This window comes from Misgurnus anguillicaudatus, chromosome 9 (genome assembly GCF_027580225.2).
Source record: "Misgurnus anguillicaudatus chromosome 9, ASM2758022v2, whole genome shotgun sequence".
Taxonomy (NCBI): Eukaryota; Metazoa; Chordata; class Actinopteri; order Cypriniformes; family Cobitidae; genus Misgurnus; species Misgurnus anguillicaudatus.
In genome coordinates, this window is record NC_073345.2 from 18,474,176 (window position 1) to 18,494,346 (window position 20,171).

Sequence of the window (20,171 nt, forward strand, 5' to 3'; positions counted from 1 at the left end):
TTACCACGATAACCGTTGTTGGGTTATATTGCAATTAACAGTAGAGAGAAATGGACTTGATCTTCACATTAAAAAATCGTATTAACTAACAGGATACCAGTCGATTTTGTCATGGCTCTCTTAATGGAGCTCTGGGATTGCAACATGGAAATGTCTCATCATAATGAAGGTAGGGAAGCGTCTTATCGTAGGCGTGAATCCGACATTACTCCAGCATGGATTGACCAGGATAACGCATTGGCTGTTCATATACAGCAGGTGTGTATCTTTATTTAAGTGTGGTTTATTTATCAAAATAAACAGAACCAGTACTCGGTACTGGCAAGTCAGTTTTCAAAGCTTTGTTTGAGTTTATATATATATATATATATATATATATATATATATATATATATATATATATATATATATCAAATTGACCATATGCATACAGTTGAGTTTATTTTAAAATTGTATTATATTTCTGCAGAATGTCATTGAGGGGACAACATCCAGTCCAAATATTGACGTAATTGCATCCAGTCCAGATCTTCAGTGGTTTCTGCAGTCATCTCTGCTTTCCCAACCAGAAACCACCATGGGAACGTTTTCCTCATTCATACCCACCAGCATGTCTAACTGTTCCTGTTTGTCACAGTGCTTCAGTCCTAACCAGTGTTGTATAGGAGCAGTAGGGCATGGTTCTGTAGGACACACTAATATGCACGTAAGTTATTGATATTTGTAAATATTAGGATGCAGAATGTAGTGAAAGTGGATGTAATGTGGTCCGTTGACTCACTCACTTATGGTAAAGCGTAAAATGACTCAAACCTGAATCACAAAGAGGCATCTGCTGTGAGTCAGTGTTTGAGAATTTGAGCGGGAATCTTAAAGCGCAGACTCTGAAGACGGACCACCTTGTCAGTGGTGCCAATGGATGAGTAACAGGAACAGCATATTTGGTGTGGAATAGGGCAGAATTGCTCTGTGTATGCTTGCTTGTTATCAGCCATAAGATGGCAGCACCATCAGCCATTTATACTTGAAGCTTTGCCCAAAAACACTCAGTCCTGTTCACACCTGCTCCTAACTCTTTTAGATGTCCTCAGAGGAGCTTGAAAAGACTAGGATCCGCAGGGAAAGAAACAGAGTAGCAGCTGCCAGATGCCGTGACCGTCGCCGTGCACTTATAGATACATTACAGAATGTGAGTTTGACTTGAAATCTGGGTTTAAGCAATTGTTGCATCCAGAGAATATTGTACAGGTTAAATAAAATGTCCTGACCTTTTGCTTTCTTTTCAGGAAACAGATCATTTGGAACATGTGAAGGCAAAATTAGAGGAAGAGATTGCTGCACTTGAAAGAGAGAGAGAAAGGCTAGAGTTGGTATTTGAGGCACATGTGCCCATCTGCAAGTTGAAAGACCCAAACCCAGAATAAGCAATAATGCTAGTCATGTTTACTGCTGTGTCTGCTGGTTCAGAGCAGCCCTTTATAATGTAACTAATAGGCTTATATATGCTTAAGAAAGCACAATGCTAAAATATCTTCTCATGTTACCTTTTGTATTATTATTATAATGCATACACTGTTAAGTTTACATGTTATGAGGATAAATCACAGATTCAAGTGATGTTTCTTTTTTTAAAATACAAATATCACATCAGGGGTAACAAATATAACCAGGGAGACATGACCAGTTGACATTTATACATTTCTATGCTTGTCAGCTCCCCTTATGGGAAACAATCAATACCCAAGCCTTAATGTGCCACCCACCTTTAACTTTACATTTTTAACTTACACTTTTTTGTCTTTATATAGTCATAGCGTATAAAACTTGAACGGAAACACTAATGCTGCTGCAATTACAATGTTATTACATTCCCTGTTTTATTTCAAGGTTGTGGATAAATGTTTTTCTGTAATGCCAACCTGTAATGTTTTTCTAGATTTTCAGTATATTTCTAACATACACTCTAAAAACCAACAGTGCTAATAGTTCTTAAAGTGGTTCACTGGCTTGTAAGGGAAACCATTTTAAGTGCCATATCGCACCTATGTAGTATGTGTAGAACCTTAATGTGCCCTGTAGAACCATAAGTGGTGCTATTTCACCCCGTATGGTTCTTCATAGATGCTGTATAGCAGTAAAAATGGTTCCCCTATGATTACAAACTTTTAGTGCTATTTGGCACCATTTTGTTTTAGAGTGTTAAACCCACTGAGATTTCAATAAATAAAACAAAACTTTTATTTAAAAAAAAAAAGGGCATTACATTTAAAATGTTGTTCGTTCTGATAATTAATTTTTGTATTGGTTATTCGTGTTTAAGTTAGACTTTTAGGGGCGGTTTCCCAGACAGGGATTAGCTTAAACCAGGACTAGGCCTTAGCTAAATTAGGATATTTAAGTCATTTAAAAGCATCATTTATAAATAAACATTACTGGTGTGCATCTTCAGACACAACAATCTCGCACTGATATATTTTAAGATATGACAGAGCAAGTTCTTTTCGATCAAGACAACACTAACATTTAAGTGTCTGGGAAACCTCCCCTTAATAACCCAATTAATACACATTTCCTTATTGTTGCTGTGGCATTCCCATGTTGCTGAATAAAGTACTTAACCAAAGGTCTGAACGAGAAGTTACAAAAGGACAAAATGTTAAACTGTAATGTTAGACTGAATAAATAAATAATTTAACAAATACATAACATTAATTCATTCAACTCCTATATTACCTTGAGCGTTGTTTATTACCTGTCAGCAGGTGGCAGTCGTACCTAAGCAGATGAGCTTTGTTCATTCCCTATCGGCAGGTGGCAGTCGTACCTGAGAAGATACTAAATAATTTCGATAGAGGGCAATGGTTGTGACCAGAAGGGATACAGCTATGGCCAGAATCTTGTGAAATTTTGCCGGATGAGCGCTGTTTTCATACTAATCCGACCCCTAAACCAAACATTTGATGGGATTTAGGATGTTGCTTTATCCTCTCCAGCCAGAACTGATATATTTTCATCCTAATCCTACCCCAAACCTAAACCCAACATCTCGCGAGATTTGACCGTAGTCATATCTCTTCTTCTGGTTAATGTAGTTTAGTCTGTCAAACTGCAACGATTTAAACTGAGCTCAACTCAGTCATCACGACTTTAATGAGTTTTGGAGCATTTCTACCCTTTCACATTTACCATAGTATCAATAGGCGTCCGCAGGTATGAATGATTTCATTGATTTCATTATTAAACCAAATAAACAAAGAGTGTAAGTGTGTTTTCGGTTTTATAACTACGCAATATTATTTATCAGCTCGTAGATGCATCAAACAGAGAGATATCAGAGACGATACTTTCTGCAATATTTTAACATCAGCTAACAAACATCTTACCACCTTCATGTGGCCGTGTAATAAATATTGAATACGGTAGGTTAAGAACTCGTATGGGCTTTTTAATGCAGGATTTAATTTAATTGACTATTTTACATTTACACACGATAAACTCTTTAGTAAATGCATTGTGCGCGTGGCTTGGCTTGCCCTCGATCTATATCGACAAGTCCAGATTTTTCATTTGGTCTGTCAAAGTTGTCAATAAATCAAAGCAAAATTCACCCATGAAATAAACATTGTAGGCTATACTGAAGTATTTACTATAGTAAACTGCAGATGTTTTTGACTCTTATCATTAAAGTATGCTACATTATTTACTACAGTCTACTACAGAATAATACTTCATAAAGTATACACATTAACAAATGATTACATACAAAAAGTGTAATAATTTTTATAATATACTACTATAAATTATACTATAGTAAATTAATACTGTGAGTTGTATGTAATATTTCCAATTGCATTATTATTTTAAGGAGAATGTCTATGGAATTAGATGTGTTTGTGGGAAATACTACTGTTCTGGATGAAGACGTTTACCAACTATGGTTGGATGGATACACAGGTTAATACGATTTAATACGACTTAATTTGTAGTAAACTTGGGCTTGTAGTTAATTTCAATAGGTTTTCACATCTTAATGTAAATGTACATAATGTCATATATAGAACTGTCAGTGCATGCTTTACATCACATGACATTTATGCATTTGGCAGGTGTTTAATTTATCCAAAAGTGCCTTACCGTGCTCGGAAGTTATAACAGCCTGTGCTGCATAACCAAGGTCCTACCAAATGAGCATGCTAGATCGTTTAATATATGTCTCGTAATGCCACACTTTTAAAGTCTCAGATGCAGTAAACATGCGGATGGAAACAGGAGTCTTGCTGGAGTGTGAAGCCAATGAAGAAGTTCTTCTCAGTGACACTATGGACCAATTCAGAACTTTTCAGATGTGTGAACGTCTCCTACAGTCTCCTTCAAAAGTGGACAATCAGCTTATGTTTCAGATCCCTCCTCACCACCGAGCCATGCTCATAGAGAGGTCTGTGCTCATAGTATTGTACTTAATCAAAGGGAAAGTACTTACCTTAAAGTTGTTTCAAACCTGTATATATTTCTTTGTTCTGCTGAACACAAAGGAAGATATAAAAAAAAAATGTAAATAACCAATCAGATCTGGGGCACCATTTACTTCCATAGTATTTTTTTCCTACCATGGAGGTCAATGGTGCCCCAGATCTGCTCGGTTACAAACATTCTTTGAAACATCTAAAACAACTATCCCTTTAACTGTGTAATGTTTTCACACTGTGTTAACACTGCGGCTTTATAAAACACTGTTTGTCGAATAATGGAAGTCAAGAATAGTGTTCATGAAATATATTTGTCATTAGTTTTGCAGTAAGGCAGACCATGTCACCGGTAATATTCAGAAGCAAAAAGCACTGTTTGAATTTCATCAACATTTGTGTGTTGCCATACTTGTCCTGCAGGTATTATGAGTTTGACAGTGTGTTTGCCAGGGAGGTGCTGGGAAAGAAGCTTTCAAAAGGGACCAAAAAAGACTTGGATGACATCAGTTCAAAGACTGGGATTGCACTCAAGAGCTGTCGTCGACAGGTGGTGTAGTAGACACTGTGGGCTCTTGTGTTTTTTGAATGCCTCGCTACTAGGCACATTTATTTATTTATTTAATACTTTATGCTTGGTGTCTAAGCAAATTGGAGGTTGAATAGTGCATGATCAGCAATTATATTGGATTAAAAATAATGCTTTGTTTACAATATTTTTTTTGTATTCAGAATTTATATTTATAAATCTATCTTTAGTTCTTGAGTGAACAGAAGTTGTTTTATGTTTTATTTTAAATGATGTTTTTGTGAGAATTTGTATGGGCCTTGCCTTATACAAGATCACACTGCTAGATGATAAACAGAAAAAATTTGCTGTTTTTATCTATCTTCCAATATTTAGTTTGAGAATTTTAAGCGTGTGTTTAAAGTGGTGGAAGACCTAAAAGGCCCTCTGGTGGAGAATATACAACAGCACTTTCTTCTATCTGAAGATCTGGCAAGGTGGGACTCTCTCACATGAAGCCAAATGAAGTATTGATACAGAGCAGTGTGACCTGTACCACATTAAAAAAAAAAGTTTCAAGTTAAAGTTTATGTACTTTTATAATGTAAATCCACAAGCACAGCTCATAGGGTTTTGATGTAGTGCTGCTTGTGATGTAGTACGGCTAGTGTGTTATCTATCTGTGCCTTTACCAAACTCTTAGCTTCCAAAATGATTAGATTACACACATGCATCTATCTTAAGAGTTAATGTTTTACTGTTATCCTTTTATTCATCATTTTACTGTTTTTTGGTCTCTCTCCTCCACTCACTCTTTATCCATTTGCTCCTCTCTTTCTCATCACTCTTTTCTCTCACTGACTCAGTCGTGTCTCTCTGCAGGGATTATGCTGCCATTGTGTTTTTTGCCAACAGTCGTTTCGAGACAGGGAAAAGAAAACTACAGTACTTGTCTTTCCAAGACTTTGCCTTTTGTGCTGGTCAGCTCATCAGCTACTGGACTGTGGGGGCGGTTGGTAAGATGTTTGACATGGAAATTATTCCCTTTAAAAGCACAACTCACCCCAAAATTTTATTTTGTTATCATATCACCCTTATGACCTTTTAAACCAGTATGACTTTCTTCTAAAACATAAAATGTTGCTTATATCCAGTGGCGGCCGGTGACTTCTTTTTCAAGGGCGCTCGATGCGAAGTTTGTCACAACATGTATGTAGCCCGTCATGTGTGTGGTTATTTTTTTCAAAATATGTGTTCCTTGCATTGAGAGATTCTGTGTTCATCATGTGTCTTGTCAAAATAAGTGCCTGCTGCAGATGCGTCTAAAGGGTTTATTATAAAGAGACGCTCACGTTTGCCAGATACTCGCATAATCTCATGCCTAATCAAAGTTTACTGCTAAGGGAGTGTCTTGCGTGTATTTTGTGAACGTGAGCGTCTCTTTTATCATAAACGGTTTTGACGCGTGTGAAACAGGCACTTATTTTGACAAAACACATGGTTCACATGACACAACAAACACATATTTTGAAAACCCATGCAACACACAACACTCCGAACACATATTTTGAATTTGCGCACCTCGGATGAGCAGCCACGAGCCGCCACTGCTTATATCCCTATAAAAAATCATTGCAGTGACAGAGTTGTACATACTATCAAACTGATCCCATCATGGCTATATTGTTTAGCTTTCTTCTATTGTCTTATGGTTAAGGAAATATTTGTGAACAATAAAAACTAAAAGAAATTCACAAGAAAGTGCAGTACTATACAGTCTCATATTGCTTCTGTTTTCTTTTCTACTTTTCTATCAGACACCATGATGGAAGATATTGATGTTGGTCTAGAGAAAGAGTTTCTGCATGACTTGAAAGACTTGAAAGTTTTGGTTCATGATAAGGACATGCTGGATCAACATAAAAGGCATGCAAGGAACTTATACAGATGATCGTGTGTAAATGTGTGAATATGATAACTGATCAATTCTTCTGCTTATTGTAGTTTGGTCTGTGCACAGCTTAAGGGCAAAATCAGTGTCTTTAGTGAGATGGAGGCCAATTTTAAGGTAAGAATTTTTACATAAGAAATTATTTTCTGGCTTTCTTAATTTTAAGTCTAAGTCAATCTATTTTAAAAACTTTTTTAAAAATATTTTTCTGTAATTAAAGAAATTTATACAGTACTGTGCAGAAGAATTAGGCCACCATCACCAGACTTATTGTTTTAGAAGTTTTAATGTCCATCCATATTTATTTTTCAATCTATTTTATAAGATACACACAGAAAATACAGGAAATATGTACTTTTTTCCAGGACTAAATGTCTTCTTTAGGCACTGTCGGTGTTTAGTGTGACCTCTCTTGGCACTAAAACTTGAGCATTTTTGAGCAGAATAAAGTACAAAGACTAATTTCTTTAAAATTAGAAATTAGGATTTAATTTTATTAAGGTTTAAGAGATCCTGCAGTTTCCTGCTATTGCTCAAGTGGAAGGTGAGTTTACCCTAAAAACTTGACATATCAGTTTACATTTTCTGATGAATACAAAAGATGATATTTTGATAAATGATGGTAAGCACACAGCTGATTGTATCCATTGACTTCCATTGTAGTATAAACAAATACTATGGAATTCAACGGGTACCGTCAACTCTGTGCTTACCATCATTTATCAGAATATCTTCTTCATCATTTATCACAATACTTCCATAATATTTGTTTTCCTACTATGGAAGTCACTTGTTACAGCAGCTGTTTGCTTCATTTATCAAAATATCTTCCTTTGTGTTCATCAAAATCAAATAAAAAAACTCATGATGACAGAATAAAAATTTTTGGCTGAACTATCCTTTTAAAGACCATTATCTTTCTTAAAATTTTTGTTTTAGACTTTTAGATTATAATGAATTTGTGCAAAAAACTATAAAAAGCCAAAACGCTCTGGTTGTATTTATCTTAGAATTTGTCAAGAGCTCTGATTAACATCGCCTCAAAACTCACGCACACCAAAGACGTCCGAGATCTATTCATCGACCTTGTGGAGAAGGTAATGTACCGACACTGTAGATCAAAAGCACAGCAGGTGATAAAATCACACATTTACTATCAATAAAAGTTTTAGGTGGAATGTGAGAGAATGATGTTGGTTCTCTTCTCAGTTCATTGAACCGTGCCGATCAGATAAGTGGACAATTGGAGACCTCCGACTTTTTCTCACCTACTACAGCAGCTCTGCGCACACACTTGAGGCTTTCAGGTCAGTTCAGATGCATTTGTGGTTCAAAAGTTCCCCTTCGTTTGTTAAACACATGGTTGTTTTTCCACAGGCATCGAGCCGTTTGGGACAGATACATGGATGTCATCAAATCTTGCATTTTGAAAATGTACCATGATTAGATCATAATTCCTACACCTGTTTGACCAAATATCCCTGTACTATACTTTTAAAGCCAGTCACTTCTGTGTGTGTCTCTTATTTGTAAATATGTTCATTGCCTCAGCTCTCTTATAGAGGTATTTAATTATAAAACCTTTTATATACAATAAATCTGCCTTTTTTGCTATGTCTTATAGGTTTAAAGTAATCAGGTAATTATTCTTGTGCACTAGATCTGTGTTTTCCCACAGTGAAACTGTATGTGAATGTGTGCCCTCGGGGAAAGGGGGTGGGTCAGCAGCAGGGGTCTACAGTTGGCTGGTCAGATCTGAAGTTAGATGGATGAGGAGACACTTTAACTACCTTATAAAACCCCAGAACCGTGACACATGTCACCCCCGCTGCCCCTCCAAATGGTCACAAATGGAAAGTTGCAGTAAATTTCTGCAGAAACGTCCAGCGGCCTCCTCATGGGAATTGCACTGGCAATTAAGTACCCCTGCTGTTTTTAAAGATAAGGTACTGCTGTTGTTTCCATCAAAGCCATTGTATTACCTTTGTGTAATGAAGATGCATGACATTCCTGGCACTGAGCGAAGTGTTACAGTAAAATCAGGCATTTGCCTCTAGTATTTGTGTCTGCATTCCTGTTTTGCAGCATGAGATCTATTAAGGCCCAAATGGGAAGTAATTAAGGCGAGAAAACATAAACGAGAAGGACTAGTGCCCAAGAATGAAAACACCCAAGGTCTGTAAATATAGTTGTGGCACAGGATTTAGCTTATAAATCCTTAGACATGGAGAGCTTTTGCTATTTGCAATTTTTATTTCGTTTCGCTCGAGTGATACATTTTGGATTTGCTGTGGAAACCAGGAATTTTTTAATCATTGGGGGCTAAAAGAAAACAAACAGGAGGTTGAAGAGTGGCAGAGATACAGGAGCTGTGCAAGAATGGGTGGAGGGAAAGAAGTGGGACGTCCTAAGCGTCTTTCTATAGTATGCACATCAGCATTGCCCCCTTGTTCACATTCGTAATACAGTTTACATTGGTGCAAGAACTGCCAGAGACCTGTCTGTGCTAAAACAAGAGCTCCTAAACAGTCTGTTGCAGATACAAAGCAAACGAGAGCGACTTTGAGAAGATAAAAGGTTATCTTTTTGTGCAACTGGACATCAAAAACTACATCAAGTGAAGTGAGTTTTTATTTTCAGTGTTTTTAATTTGTGCACAAAATGAAAAGGAAGTGATTTTGTTTAGACATGCACTACTGTTTTAAAGTTTAGGGCACTTGAGATGTTACTCGCAATGTTTAAAACCTGTTTGTCTGAATGTTTTTGAAATTGTGGAGAAAATACTATTGTGCAACCATACTAATTTATTTTATTAAAAAATAAAATACCAAATAATGAAGAAAAATCACCCAGTAAGGAACTGATGCTAAAAAGCATCTCAAACCTGCTTAATAAAATGGCAAGAGTAAATTTTTGGCAAAAATGGCTTCTCCCGAAATACTAAAATACAACCAGTTTTGATTTACAATATTTAGCCAAGGCATAATTCGCATAATCAATTAGATAGGTTATACCACAGGGCTGTTGAATTCTATATTCTGATTGGTTGAGAAATGTTTCACGGGTATGCATTATTTTTCGATAAACGCACACCTAGCCTGTCAAATGTCTTAAAATAAGCACCAGAGCAATGTCTTAGCAATGTTTGAATAACTGACTCCAGTCCATTAAATTATTTGAAAATAATACGATGTAAAGGCACTCCGCATTTCCACCTTGGGTGTGCATAATTATTCCTTACATAAGTGAATATTCAAAAATGTGCCCCTAAAACAGTGTTTATAGACAGAAAATATGTAGTCTCTAGCATGATGAAGCTTGTATGACAAAATTATTTTTCATTCCAGGACATTATTATGCCTTGTTGTGCCTTGGCTTTTATGATGAAATGCTTTTAATAACAAAACTTTGTAATCTGATCTGAGGCTCTTTTGATCTACAGAAGCCTGCCTGTAGATTAAAAACTGTTACACAGAGCATAAATCTTCTGGAGCAGCCTCAAGGGTATAGTACCTATTACATTTAGGCATGCTCCTACTATAAACTCTTAAAATATCATGTGTGAATTAATGCACTGTTAATGCAATATTTTATGTGTATTTATGACTTGTACAGCACTTTGGTAAACCTTGTGTTATTTTAAAATGTGCTTTTTATAAATAAACAATGAATGAATGAACGTTTAGTGAGTAAGTAGGAAATTAGTCATTAGAGAGCAGGTTTAAATGTGCCAAATAAGCCAAACAAAATTCAATGAATTTGGTGACAGAAACCATTAGTTGTAGTTTGGTGTAGTGTTTATAGAAGATCTGATTAGATGGTATTGGCCATGCACTCATATCCTGCAGAGCACAGACATTGGGCATGTTTCTGCTTTTGTTGGGCAGGCCAGATCTGCTGTTCCAGAATAAACAGTAGAGAAATGCTTTAGAAGTCAATGGAGAGGGATTTTTTATATCTGATTATATGCACCAACTTGTTTTTGGTCTTTGCTTAGTTTTTCAACTTTCACATACCATAAGGTCATAATATACACTGCAAAAAATGATTTTCAAGAAAAAAATCTTAGTGTTTTTGTCTAGTAAATATTTCTAAAAATTCTTAAATTAAGATGCTTTTTCTTGATGAGCAAAACAACCCAAGTTTTTAAATATCAAATTTAAGTGATTTTGTGCATAAAAGAAGCAAAAAAATCTGCCAATGGGGTAAATTCAAGAAAAAGCTTACCCCATTGGCAGATTTTTTGCTTGTTTTATGCACAAAATCACTTAAATTTGATATTTTTGGTCTAAAAACTAGACTTATTTTCTTGGGTCGTTTTAAGAGGGGTTTTTTTTAGATATTTTTATTGAAAACAAGAAAGATTTTTTTTTCTTGAAAATCTTTTTTTTTTTTTTTTGCAGTGTATAACATGTTTTTACATCTTATTAAATGCTATTTCATTCTATTTTATCCCATTAAAAAGCTTGAATTTTCATGATTGTTCTGAGTGGTTTATGATGGTTTGGAGCTGATCTAGTTGAACACAGTAAAAAATGCATTATACTTGCACTGCAAAAAACGATTTTCAAGAAAAAAAATTGTCTTGTTTTCAGTAAAAAAATCTAAAAGTTTTTAAATTAAGATGCTTTTTCTTGATGAGCAAAACGACCCAAGAAAATAAGTCTAGTTTTTAGACCCAAAAAAATTTAAATTTAAGTGATTTTGTGCATAAAAAATCTGGCAATGGGGTAAGCAAAAAATCTTGAACATTTTTCTTAAACACTAAACTCAAGAAAAATTAGCTTACCCCGTTGGCAGATTTTTTTGCTTGTTTTGTGCACAGAATCACTTACATTTTATATTTTTGGTCTAAAAACTAGACTTATTTTCTTGGGTCGTTTTGCTCATGTTAATTTAAGAATTTTTAGATATTTTTACTGAAAACAAGACAAAAATACTAAGAATTTTTTTCTTAAAAAAACATTTTTTGCAGTGTGGTATTTTTGTTTTGTTTTCAGTTTTGTTTTGTTTTTAATATATAAAAATCCTAAATCAATCTTAATTTTCTTGATGAGCAATACAACTTAGGAAAATAAATCTAGTTTTTAGACAAAACAAATTAAAATTTAAGTGAATTTGTTCTTAAACATGCAAAGAAATCTGCCAATTTTTCTTAATTTTTTTCTTGAATTAAGTTTTTAAGAATTTTAAATTCTTAAAAACTTAATTCAAGAAAAAAATTAAGAAAAAAAAAAAAAAAAAAAAATAAAAATATATATATATATATATATATATATATATATATATATATATATATATATATATATATATATTGTCTAAAACCTATTTCTCAGGTAATTTTGCTCATTAAGAAAATGCAGATATTTGTACTAAAAACAAGACAAAAATACTAAGTAAGAAAGTCTTTTTTTTTTGCATTGAATATAGATAAAACCTAATGTTTTTGTAAAATCCAGGCTAAAGTCTCAAAGTTTGATTTCACATTGATTTTAACCTTTGACATGGCCTTGCTCAGTCAAGGCTATATTTTCATTTATTATTATTTTTTTACATTATGTAGGATGATTTTTATGCAAAAAAACAGTAAATAACATAAATGACTTTAGAGGTTTTCACAAATGGGGTCACATATATGTGGGTGCTGTTCTTTGTAAACTTTGTATCTGCAAATGCCTCCATTGTTGTTGTTTTTACAAGGCCTCACCCACCTGTCTGTCTGTCTGTCTATCTACCACCTCTATATATTTCCAAAGCAGACAGGACGTGAACCTCCTTGACCTCTCTCTTTGATTGGCTGCCTTCCTGAATGACTTTAGAGTGTGGAGTTTTACAACATCCAGGCATTTGTTCATCCGTCCAGCTGCGTGTGTGTTCTCCTCTGTTAGTGTTTTGAAGCCTGTAACTATGAAGGCCACATATGTGCTACTTTGCGTGGGTCTGGTTGTTCTTCCTGCTACAATCTGTCAGTCTCCTGCTGAACGTGACACTTACACAGTAAGTAGCTGTGACAATTTGTGCATATTCTTCTCCATCTCCTCCTGTAATCTTCTGTCCTCTTTCCTTCCTGGACGTGTAAATATCATTCGCTGTCTACCTGCTTTGCTCTTCATTCTATATCCTAAATTTGTTATATATTACTTAGATTTTAATGTTGTTGCTGTCAGACATCAGTCTGCGTTAGATGATGTTCCTGTAAATGAAAGTGCTTTGGTGTGACTGCTAATGATTAAATATTAGCATAATATTTTTTTTTTGCCAGGAATGTACAGATGGCTACGAGTGGGACGTGCAAACTCAACTCTGTCGAGGTGGGTGGAAGGTCATGTGCCAAAGATGATGAAAAAGTGATACATTTGTCCTGTAATTATCTCGTAATGGTGAAATGTCACATGCACAATCCCTCTGTCCTGATCTGACTGTCTTACAATGTTAATTCTGACCTGATGAAAACCCTGAATTTCTCTGTCTTTTACATAGACATAAATGAGTGTGATACCATACCGGGAGCATGTCAGGGAGAGATGAAGTGTTTTAATCACTATGGTGGTTACCTGTGCCTTCCTCGCTCTGCCTCTGTTATTACCGCCCCTGAGCCATCCAGCGAATCAGAGCCCAGTCTGCCTGTGGAAACCAGTGAGGCCTTTAACCCCTGCCCAGTCGGCTACAGAGCCCAAGGAGATGCCTGTGTTGGTGAGTTGTTTAAGTTTTTGAGATGGTGCTAGGCAAAAAACGGCCAGAATTTTAAATGGTTTTACATCAAGAGAAGTCTAGATCGTTTGTATTTATAGGTTTGGCAGACACTTCATTTATATGGAGGATGAAAAATGACTTAAGTGTAAATAAATATAGATGCATAAATAAATAAATGTACAAATACAGAAATTAAATAAATAAATAAACACATACATAAAAAATGCAGTAATAAATAAGTAATTAATTGCATGCAGAAATTAATTAATTAATTAATTATAAATAAATGAAAACATCAATACATGTAGGAAATAAATGGTACAAAAACAATTAAAAAGATGATACTTTTACCAAGATACACTGTAAATAAGTTAAAGTAACATAAAAAATATGTGTTGATTTAAAAAAAAAATTTAAAGTGTATATGTATATTTATTTATGTATTTATGCTTATCTGCATTTATTTATTTCTACATTTAATTAATTACTTATTTATTTCTGCATGTATTCATTTATCTAATTCTGAATTTCTATATTTATTTAATTTATTTATGCTTTGTATATTTATTGATTTATTTTTTCATTTATTGAATTTATTCATTTCTGCATTTAATTAATTACTTATTCCTGCATTTATGTATTTCTACATTTATTTGTTTATTTATTTATTTACACTTAAGTCATTTTTCGCCCTCCATACATTCATGTATGCGTGCTATGTAGTTTATAAGTGCATTCCATACAATTTAAACCCATGACCCTGGCGACCCGACTATCCTCTTGCGATTGAGCTACTGTTGCATTTAAAGAAATTTGTTTATGTATGCGTCATACAGACATCAATGAGTGTGAGCTGAACCTGCATGACTGCCAGCCCAGTCAACAGTGCATCAACACAGTGGGAACCTTCACCTGTCAGTGCCCTGATGGCTACAGTAAGATTGGCATAGAGTGTGTGGGTGAGTCTAACACAATGATCATATCCAGTGGCGGCTCGTGACTGCTCTTCCGAGGGGAGCAAATTCAAAATATGTGTTTGTTGTGTATGTGAACCATGTGCATCACGTGTTTTGTCAAAGTAAGTGCCTGCTGCACACGCGTCAAAACCGTTTATGATAAAAGAGACGCTCTCGTTCACAAAACACACGTAAGACACTCCCTTAACACTAAACTGATTACACATGAGATTTGGCGAGTATCTGGCAAACGCGATAGTCTCTTTTATCATAAACCCTTTAGACGCGTCTGCAGCAGGCACTTATTTTGGCAGGACACGTGATGCACATAGGACACATATTTTGAAATTACAAACCACACACATGACGGGCTACATACATGTTGTGACGAACTTCGCATCGTGCGCCCTCGAAAAAAGAGTCACCGGCCGCCACTGATCATATCTTTAAAGCATCATCATTCATTTTTTTTTTTTTTTGGAGTGCTGTGTCTAAGTACCCTTTGTCATCTGTTAGATATCGATGAGTGCAGGTACAGGTATTGTCAGCATCGCTGTGTAAACATCCCTGGGTCTTTCTCTTGTGAGTGTGAGCCCGGATTCCAGCTGGCGGGAAATAACCGATCCTGCGTGGGTGAGTGCTTGAACCGGCCTCAATATCTAACATGCAAAACTTGTTTGCGTTAATTTGAACACAAGTACATTCGACAATGAAAATCTGCACCTAAGGCTTTAACATCTCTGTTATTTCTTTAGATGTGAATGAGTGTGAGATGGGGGCACCGTGTCAGCAAAGATGTTACAATACTTATGGTACATTCCTATGTCGCTGTGATCAAGGCTATGATCTTGGATCGGATGGCTTTTCATGCAATGGTTAGTGTTTAGTGGATAGCAAGTATAACTTTGTACCAATTGGAGTGGGGCAGAGTGTAATTCAGTTTTCTTTCTTCCCATACAGATACTGACGAGTGCAGCTATTCCAGTTATCTTTGCCAGTTTCAGTGTGTGAATGAACCAGGAACATTCTCCTGTGTTTGTCCATATGGCTATGAGTTACTCGGAACGAGACTGTGTCAGGGTAAAAGTCTTTTATGTTAAAAAATAATCCTATTATTTACACTTACACTAGACTTTTTGGCTGGTCCAGTGATTCTCAATTGGTTTTGCTTCAGGACCCAAATTTAAATCAGACATTGGTGCAACCAGAAATATTATTACACTGTTCAAAATGGTCAAAATATGTAGCCCGGCAGTCACTAGGCAGTACCCTGTAAAAGTTCCTAATATGTACCATAAGGTACTGGTATATGGGTGATTCTCACGAAAACTTGGTTTTAAAAATGTCAAGCATGAAAATGTAAAAATTGCTTAAATTTACTTTTTTCCCACCAGACATTGAAAAACAAAGTCTGGAGTAAATGGGAACATTAATTTAAAAACTTTTACTTGTCATTTAACACTTTTTGTAACATAATTAAAAAAATTAGTCCTAAAAAATCTCATTACCGCAACAGTCAGAAAACATCAACACTGACATATTTTCAAAATGACATGACAAACCTGAAAGAACATAATTTGGAGATTCTGCACATCCATTTAAAATCAAAGTATTATGCTTCTATTAATTAAATTAACATTTAATAAGCATCTGTTGCGGTAATGATAATCAAAATGTCGTGTAAGCATTCTGACAAGACAATATTTCAAATTAACTGTAAAAAAATGATCTTACCTGGTAGCCATCTTGAAGTAAGTGGTCCATGTGCTTGGTCACTCAAAATCAAACTTTATTAAAATTCTGTATGTGTGCCTAAACTGTTCTCAAAAAGTGTTGCGGAGGAGGAGAACATCAGGCATGGACACATCATTTTCCTAATTTTTCTTCATTATTATTATACATGAATATTCAGTAAATATTTTTTCTGTCATCTAAAGTAGTCTAGCAAAACATCCATTTATTTTTTTCTTAATATTTTTGTGTTAATTTGATTAAATTACAACATAACGCATGTTCAAACACAGCCGGACACATTGCGGTAATGAGAATTTCAGCAGAAAATTAGATAAAATTTACAAATATAAATTCTTATGTTGAAATCACACATTGTGCAAGGTAGAACACAGTATTGGGTTAATTCTGATGCTTTTTAATGTAACTATATTACATATTTTAAAGCTAAAATCATTAGTGCTGTGGTGTTTCAATGGTTTCGTGGGAATCACCCATATGCATACTTAGTACCAATGAGCACCTCTGATGTACTAATATTAACTTTTAAGTGCATAGCTTTACCTCTTGAAAGGGTACCACCCCAGTGACAGCTGGGGAACATATTTGGACAGTTTATTCTGACAGTGTGTATATATATATTTAATTATAATGTTAAGTTAAATATAAATCCAGCATCCATTGTAATAAAACACATATTTGTGTTTGAGTATTGTCCTATTTTAAAATATGAGAATACGCAGGGACCTGGGTTCGAGTGTGACCAAGGTCATGTCCCAAATCCACACCCCCTCTCTCACCCCTACTCTATTATCAGGGTTCCCACACCTTAGTTAACTTCAAATTCAAGGACCTTTCAAGGACTTTCCAGGTCCAATACACTCAAATTCAAGGACTAAATGTGGGGACACATTTCAAGTGAGAGCAAGGTTACATCGTGTTACTTTTTAAGAAACATTGTTACAGATCCCTATCGAGGGAACTCGCGCTGCGTCATTGCGGCAACACTTTGGAGACGCCTCCATGGGTAAGTGCGTCTGAATGTGTTTATCAAATACAACCAATGGTGAGGCTTAACGACAAAGACAGGGTGACGCGAGAGCCAGGAAGTATATCGCTATCTGAAATATTGCCAAAGACGGCGTTACAGGGACGCAGGAAGTATGGCAAGGGAGACGCAGCGTCTCGTTCCCTTCTCAGGGAACAACAGTTACATACATAACCCGAGATGTTTTCATGTGTCAAAAATCTACTATGCAAAAAAGCATATTGGGATGAATCAACATTCACATACAGAAGATAAAAGCATTTAAAGCGAACAGTTTAGCACGTTTTATGATATTATCCTACACTACTTTTCCCCCAGATTCACAAACTTTCAAGGATTTTAAGGACCAATGGGAACCCTGTATTATCGACATCTACCAGCCTTTTCATTAAAAGCCAAAAAGCCCCAAATACTTGAGAGAATGTTAGAATACCAACAAAAATTGACCCAATCAGAAAAGACCTAGCCGAGACCGATTTTTGGGTTACAATCCTCAAGCTTAGAACTGCTGTCATAGACCGCCAGTGTCCAAAACCCATTTATTATCAGTTATTTTGACTGGGAAAAGCAATGTTAGTTAAAAATAGATAATTTCCTAGAAAACAAAACAGTGAACATTAATAGCATTATCATCACACATGACTCACAATTATTCACACACATTCAGTCTTCACAGTTTTAGTTACTCATAATAATTGTGTATATAGATGTGAACGAGTGTGAAGCTGGCACCCATCAGTGTGGGGAGGGACAGACCTGTGTGAACATTCATGGTGGGCATCAATGTGTGGACTCAAACCGCTGCCAGGACCCCTACATGCAGATGTCAGAGAAGTGAGCAATGATTTGTTTAAACACACTCATATACACAAAAAATCACATACATACACATAATATACAGTGGCAATAAACATTATAGTCACTATGCGTAAATCTGAACCATTTCAAAGCACTTTACATTATTAAACACCCTTTTTCTCTTTATTCATTTATTTATTTTCTCTGTTTCTGACTAGTCGCTGTGTGTGTCCCGTGGTGAAGCCAGAGTGCCGCGATTATCCCTTCTCGATCGTGTATCGGTACATGAGCATCACCTCTGATCGTTCAGTTCCCTCAGATATCTTTCAGATCCAGGCCACCAGCGTCTATCCTGGATCCTACAACACATTTCGTGTCAGCTCGGGGGATGACAATGGAGACTTCTATATACGGGCTAGTCAGGTCCATAACTTACTAATTATAGTGGTTATACGCTTGCTGTGTGTATGGGGTCACAAATTGTGTACTAAATGCAATTAATCTCTTATTCCCAGCAAATCAACAACATCAGCGCCATGTTGGTGCTGGCCCGGCCAGTGACTGGACCAAAAGAGTACATCCTTGATCTGGAGATGATGTCTATCAATCCTGTCATGAACTACCAGACCAGCTCTATACTCCGCCTGACTGTTTATGTTGGGCCTTATGCTTTCTGAGGAGATCGATGGAGAGATAAATATCGAAAAAACACCGAATTTTTGTATACTATATGATATGTTATTTTTATTCAGTATGCTTGTGGCTGCTTTTAATATCTTGACATTCAGCAATGCTGTTCCAAGAATTCACGGGTGAAATCATCTTGTTTTGTGTCTGTCTTTGGCCTTTAAGTGTGGGCCTATTCTTGGAAGTGCTAAAGCTGAACGTGCTGAACGTTCATTTCTTCTCACTTTGTCACCGTGGACTCATTCTCACACATACATGCACCATACAAGTACACGCAGACACACACACAAACAGTGGTATTGCTTCTAGATGATGTGCCATTAGAATTATAAGAAAAATATGTGACATTTCATATGTAAGATATAAATATATTAAATACTAAATACTTGTGTATTAACTTTTGTACCACTTTAATCTAATATAGAACTAACAACAGATAGATCCAACACTAAATTTTTTTAATTTTTTTTATATAATAGTTGAAATGTTATTTACATAATTGTGTGTGTTTTTTTTTTAATAAATTAAAAACAATTCCTAAACCTGCCTTCCTATATGTCATCACCAAAGCAGCTTTATCTGGTATGGTTACCTATCCTTCATTCTTTTATTGTCTAGATGAATGTGTGTGTATGTTTTTTATTTACCTTTTACCGGTATTTTCAGATACTCCCATGCAATTGATGTACTGAGATGTAAGCTGGAACCAACAGAAAAAATATTTAAAATATGCAGTACCTTTCAAAAGGCTTTGCACCTATAGAGTTCATATTATGGTACATATTGGTACCAAATGTATGTGATACTAGGACTTTTTTAAAAAGCACTGCCCCAGTAACAGCTGGGGTATATATTTTGATTTTTTTCTAACATTGTGGACTCATGTTTGTGTTATGCTATGCAATTCATTATAGCCTCTTCTCTTGGCAGTGCCAGAGATTAAATAAAATGTATTTCTCAGGTGTCTCCACATGGTGACAGTGTAACACTGGTACACACATGGTGAGATTTTTGCCAACCATAAACATTACTGCACTGTAAAAAATATATACAGCTTTTTGTCAAATGATCATATGTTTTTATGTTACTTTAACTAAAAAAATAAGAAACTATTTCGACTTGAGTTTATGAGTTCTGTCAACTTTTCACAAACCAAAACTGGTAGCACTTTATTTTACAGTACCTGTACTTACTTTGTACATATATGGTAAATATTTTGTACTTACAGACAAATGTGTGGTACTTACTTTTAAGTATCTACATGGTAATTAAATTGTATCATTACTGTACTTACTTACCAGTACATACTTGGTAGTTATTATGTAACTCTATAGAT

General features: G+C 35.4%; 2 protein-coding genes across 9 annotated transcripts; both read left to right on the top strand.

Moving 5' to 3' along the window:
- Positions 1-2,882: 2,882 nt before the first annotated feature.
- fibpb (fibroblast growth factor (acidic) intracellular binding protein b) lies at positions 2,883-8,981 on the top strand. Of its 5 annotated transcripts, XM_055180020.2 has the most exons (12): positions 3,058-3,210; positions 3,305-3,419; positions 3,866-3,954; positions 4,237-4,435; positions 4,887-5,013; positions 5,368-5,468; positions 5,854-5,987; positions 6,789-6,897; positions 6,976-7,039; positions 7,933-8,019; positions 8,132-8,229; positions 8,300-8,981. In XM_055180020.2, the coding sequence occupies exons 3-12, from the start codon at positions 3,870-3,872 to the stop codon at positions 8,367-8,369; spliced, it is 1,074 nt and encodes a 357-aa protein (XP_055035995.1). In that variant the 5' UTR covers positions 3,058-3,210; positions 3,305-3,419; positions 3,866-3,869; the 3' UTR covers positions 8,370-8,981. The 5 variants fall into 5 exon arrangements, with proteins under 5 accessions (XP_055035996.1, XP_055035994.1, XP_055035997.1 ...); XM_055180021.2 differs by lacking the exon at positions 3,305-3,419 and having other exon boundaries at positions 2,883-3,210; positions 4,917-5,013; XM_055180019.2 differs by lacking the exon at positions 3,305-3,419 and having other exon boundaries at positions 3,053-3,210.
- On the top strand, positions 8,729-19,290 carry efemp2b (EGF containing fibulin extracellular matrix protein 2b). Of its 4 annotated transcripts, none has more exons than XM_055180015.2 (13): positions 8,729-8,868; positions 9,008-9,544; positions 10,365-10,426; positions 12,682-12,919; positions 13,185-13,233; positions 13,403-13,615; positions 14,452-14,574; positions 15,088-15,204; positions 15,327-15,446; positions 15,532-15,651; positions 18,058-18,184; positions 18,367-18,562; positions 18,664-19,290. In XM_055180015.2, the coding sequence occupies exons 4-13, from the start codon at positions 12,830-12,832 to the stop codon at positions 18,823-18,825; spliced, it is 1,317 nt and encodes a 438-aa protein (XP_055035990.1). In that variant the 5' UTR covers positions 8,729-8,868; positions 9,008-9,544; positions 10,365-10,426; positions 12,682-12,829; the 3' UTR covers positions 18,826-19,290. The 4 variants fall into 4 exon arrangements, with proteins under 4 accessions (XP_055035990.1, XP_055035991.1, XP_055035992.1 ...); XM_055180016.2 differs by having other exon boundaries at positions 8,731-8,868; positions 9,452-9,544; XM_055180017.2 differs by lacking the exon at positions 10,365-10,426 and having other exon boundaries at positions 8,731-8,868; positions 9,452-9,544; positions 12,679-12,919.
- Positions 19,291-20,171: the final 881 nt, after the last annotated feature.

What these genes read in the sequence shown, in the direction of transcription:
- efemp2b (XM_055180015.2), top strand. Translation starts at nt 12,830, where the DNA reads ATGAAGGCCACATATGTGCTACTTTGCGTGGGTCTGGTTGTTCTTCCT. An exon ending in GCAAACTCAACTCTGTCGAG is followed by an intron (nt 13,234 to 13,402) that starts GTGGGTGGAAGG and finishes TCTTTTACATAG; the next exon opens with ACATAAATGAGTGTGATACC. An exon ending in TACATGCAGATGTCAGAGAA is followed by an intron (nt 18,185 to 18,366) that starts GTGAGCAATGAT and finishes GTTTCTGACTAG; the next exon opens with TCGCTGTGTGTGTCCCGTGG.
- fibpb (XM_055180019.2), top strand. Translation starts at nt 3,870, where the DNA reads ATGTCTATGGAATTAGATGTGTTTGTGGGAAATACTACTGTTCTGGAT. An exon ending in ATGGTTGGATGGATACACAG is followed by an intron (nt 3,955 to 4,236) that starts GTTAATACGATT and finishes ACACTTTTAAAG; the next exon opens with TCTCAGATGCAGTAAACATG. An exon ending in TCAAGAGCTGTCGTCGACAG is followed by an intron (nt 5,014 to 5,367) that starts GTGGTGTAGTAG and finishes TCCAATATTTAG; the next exon opens with TTTGAGAATTTTAAGCGTGT.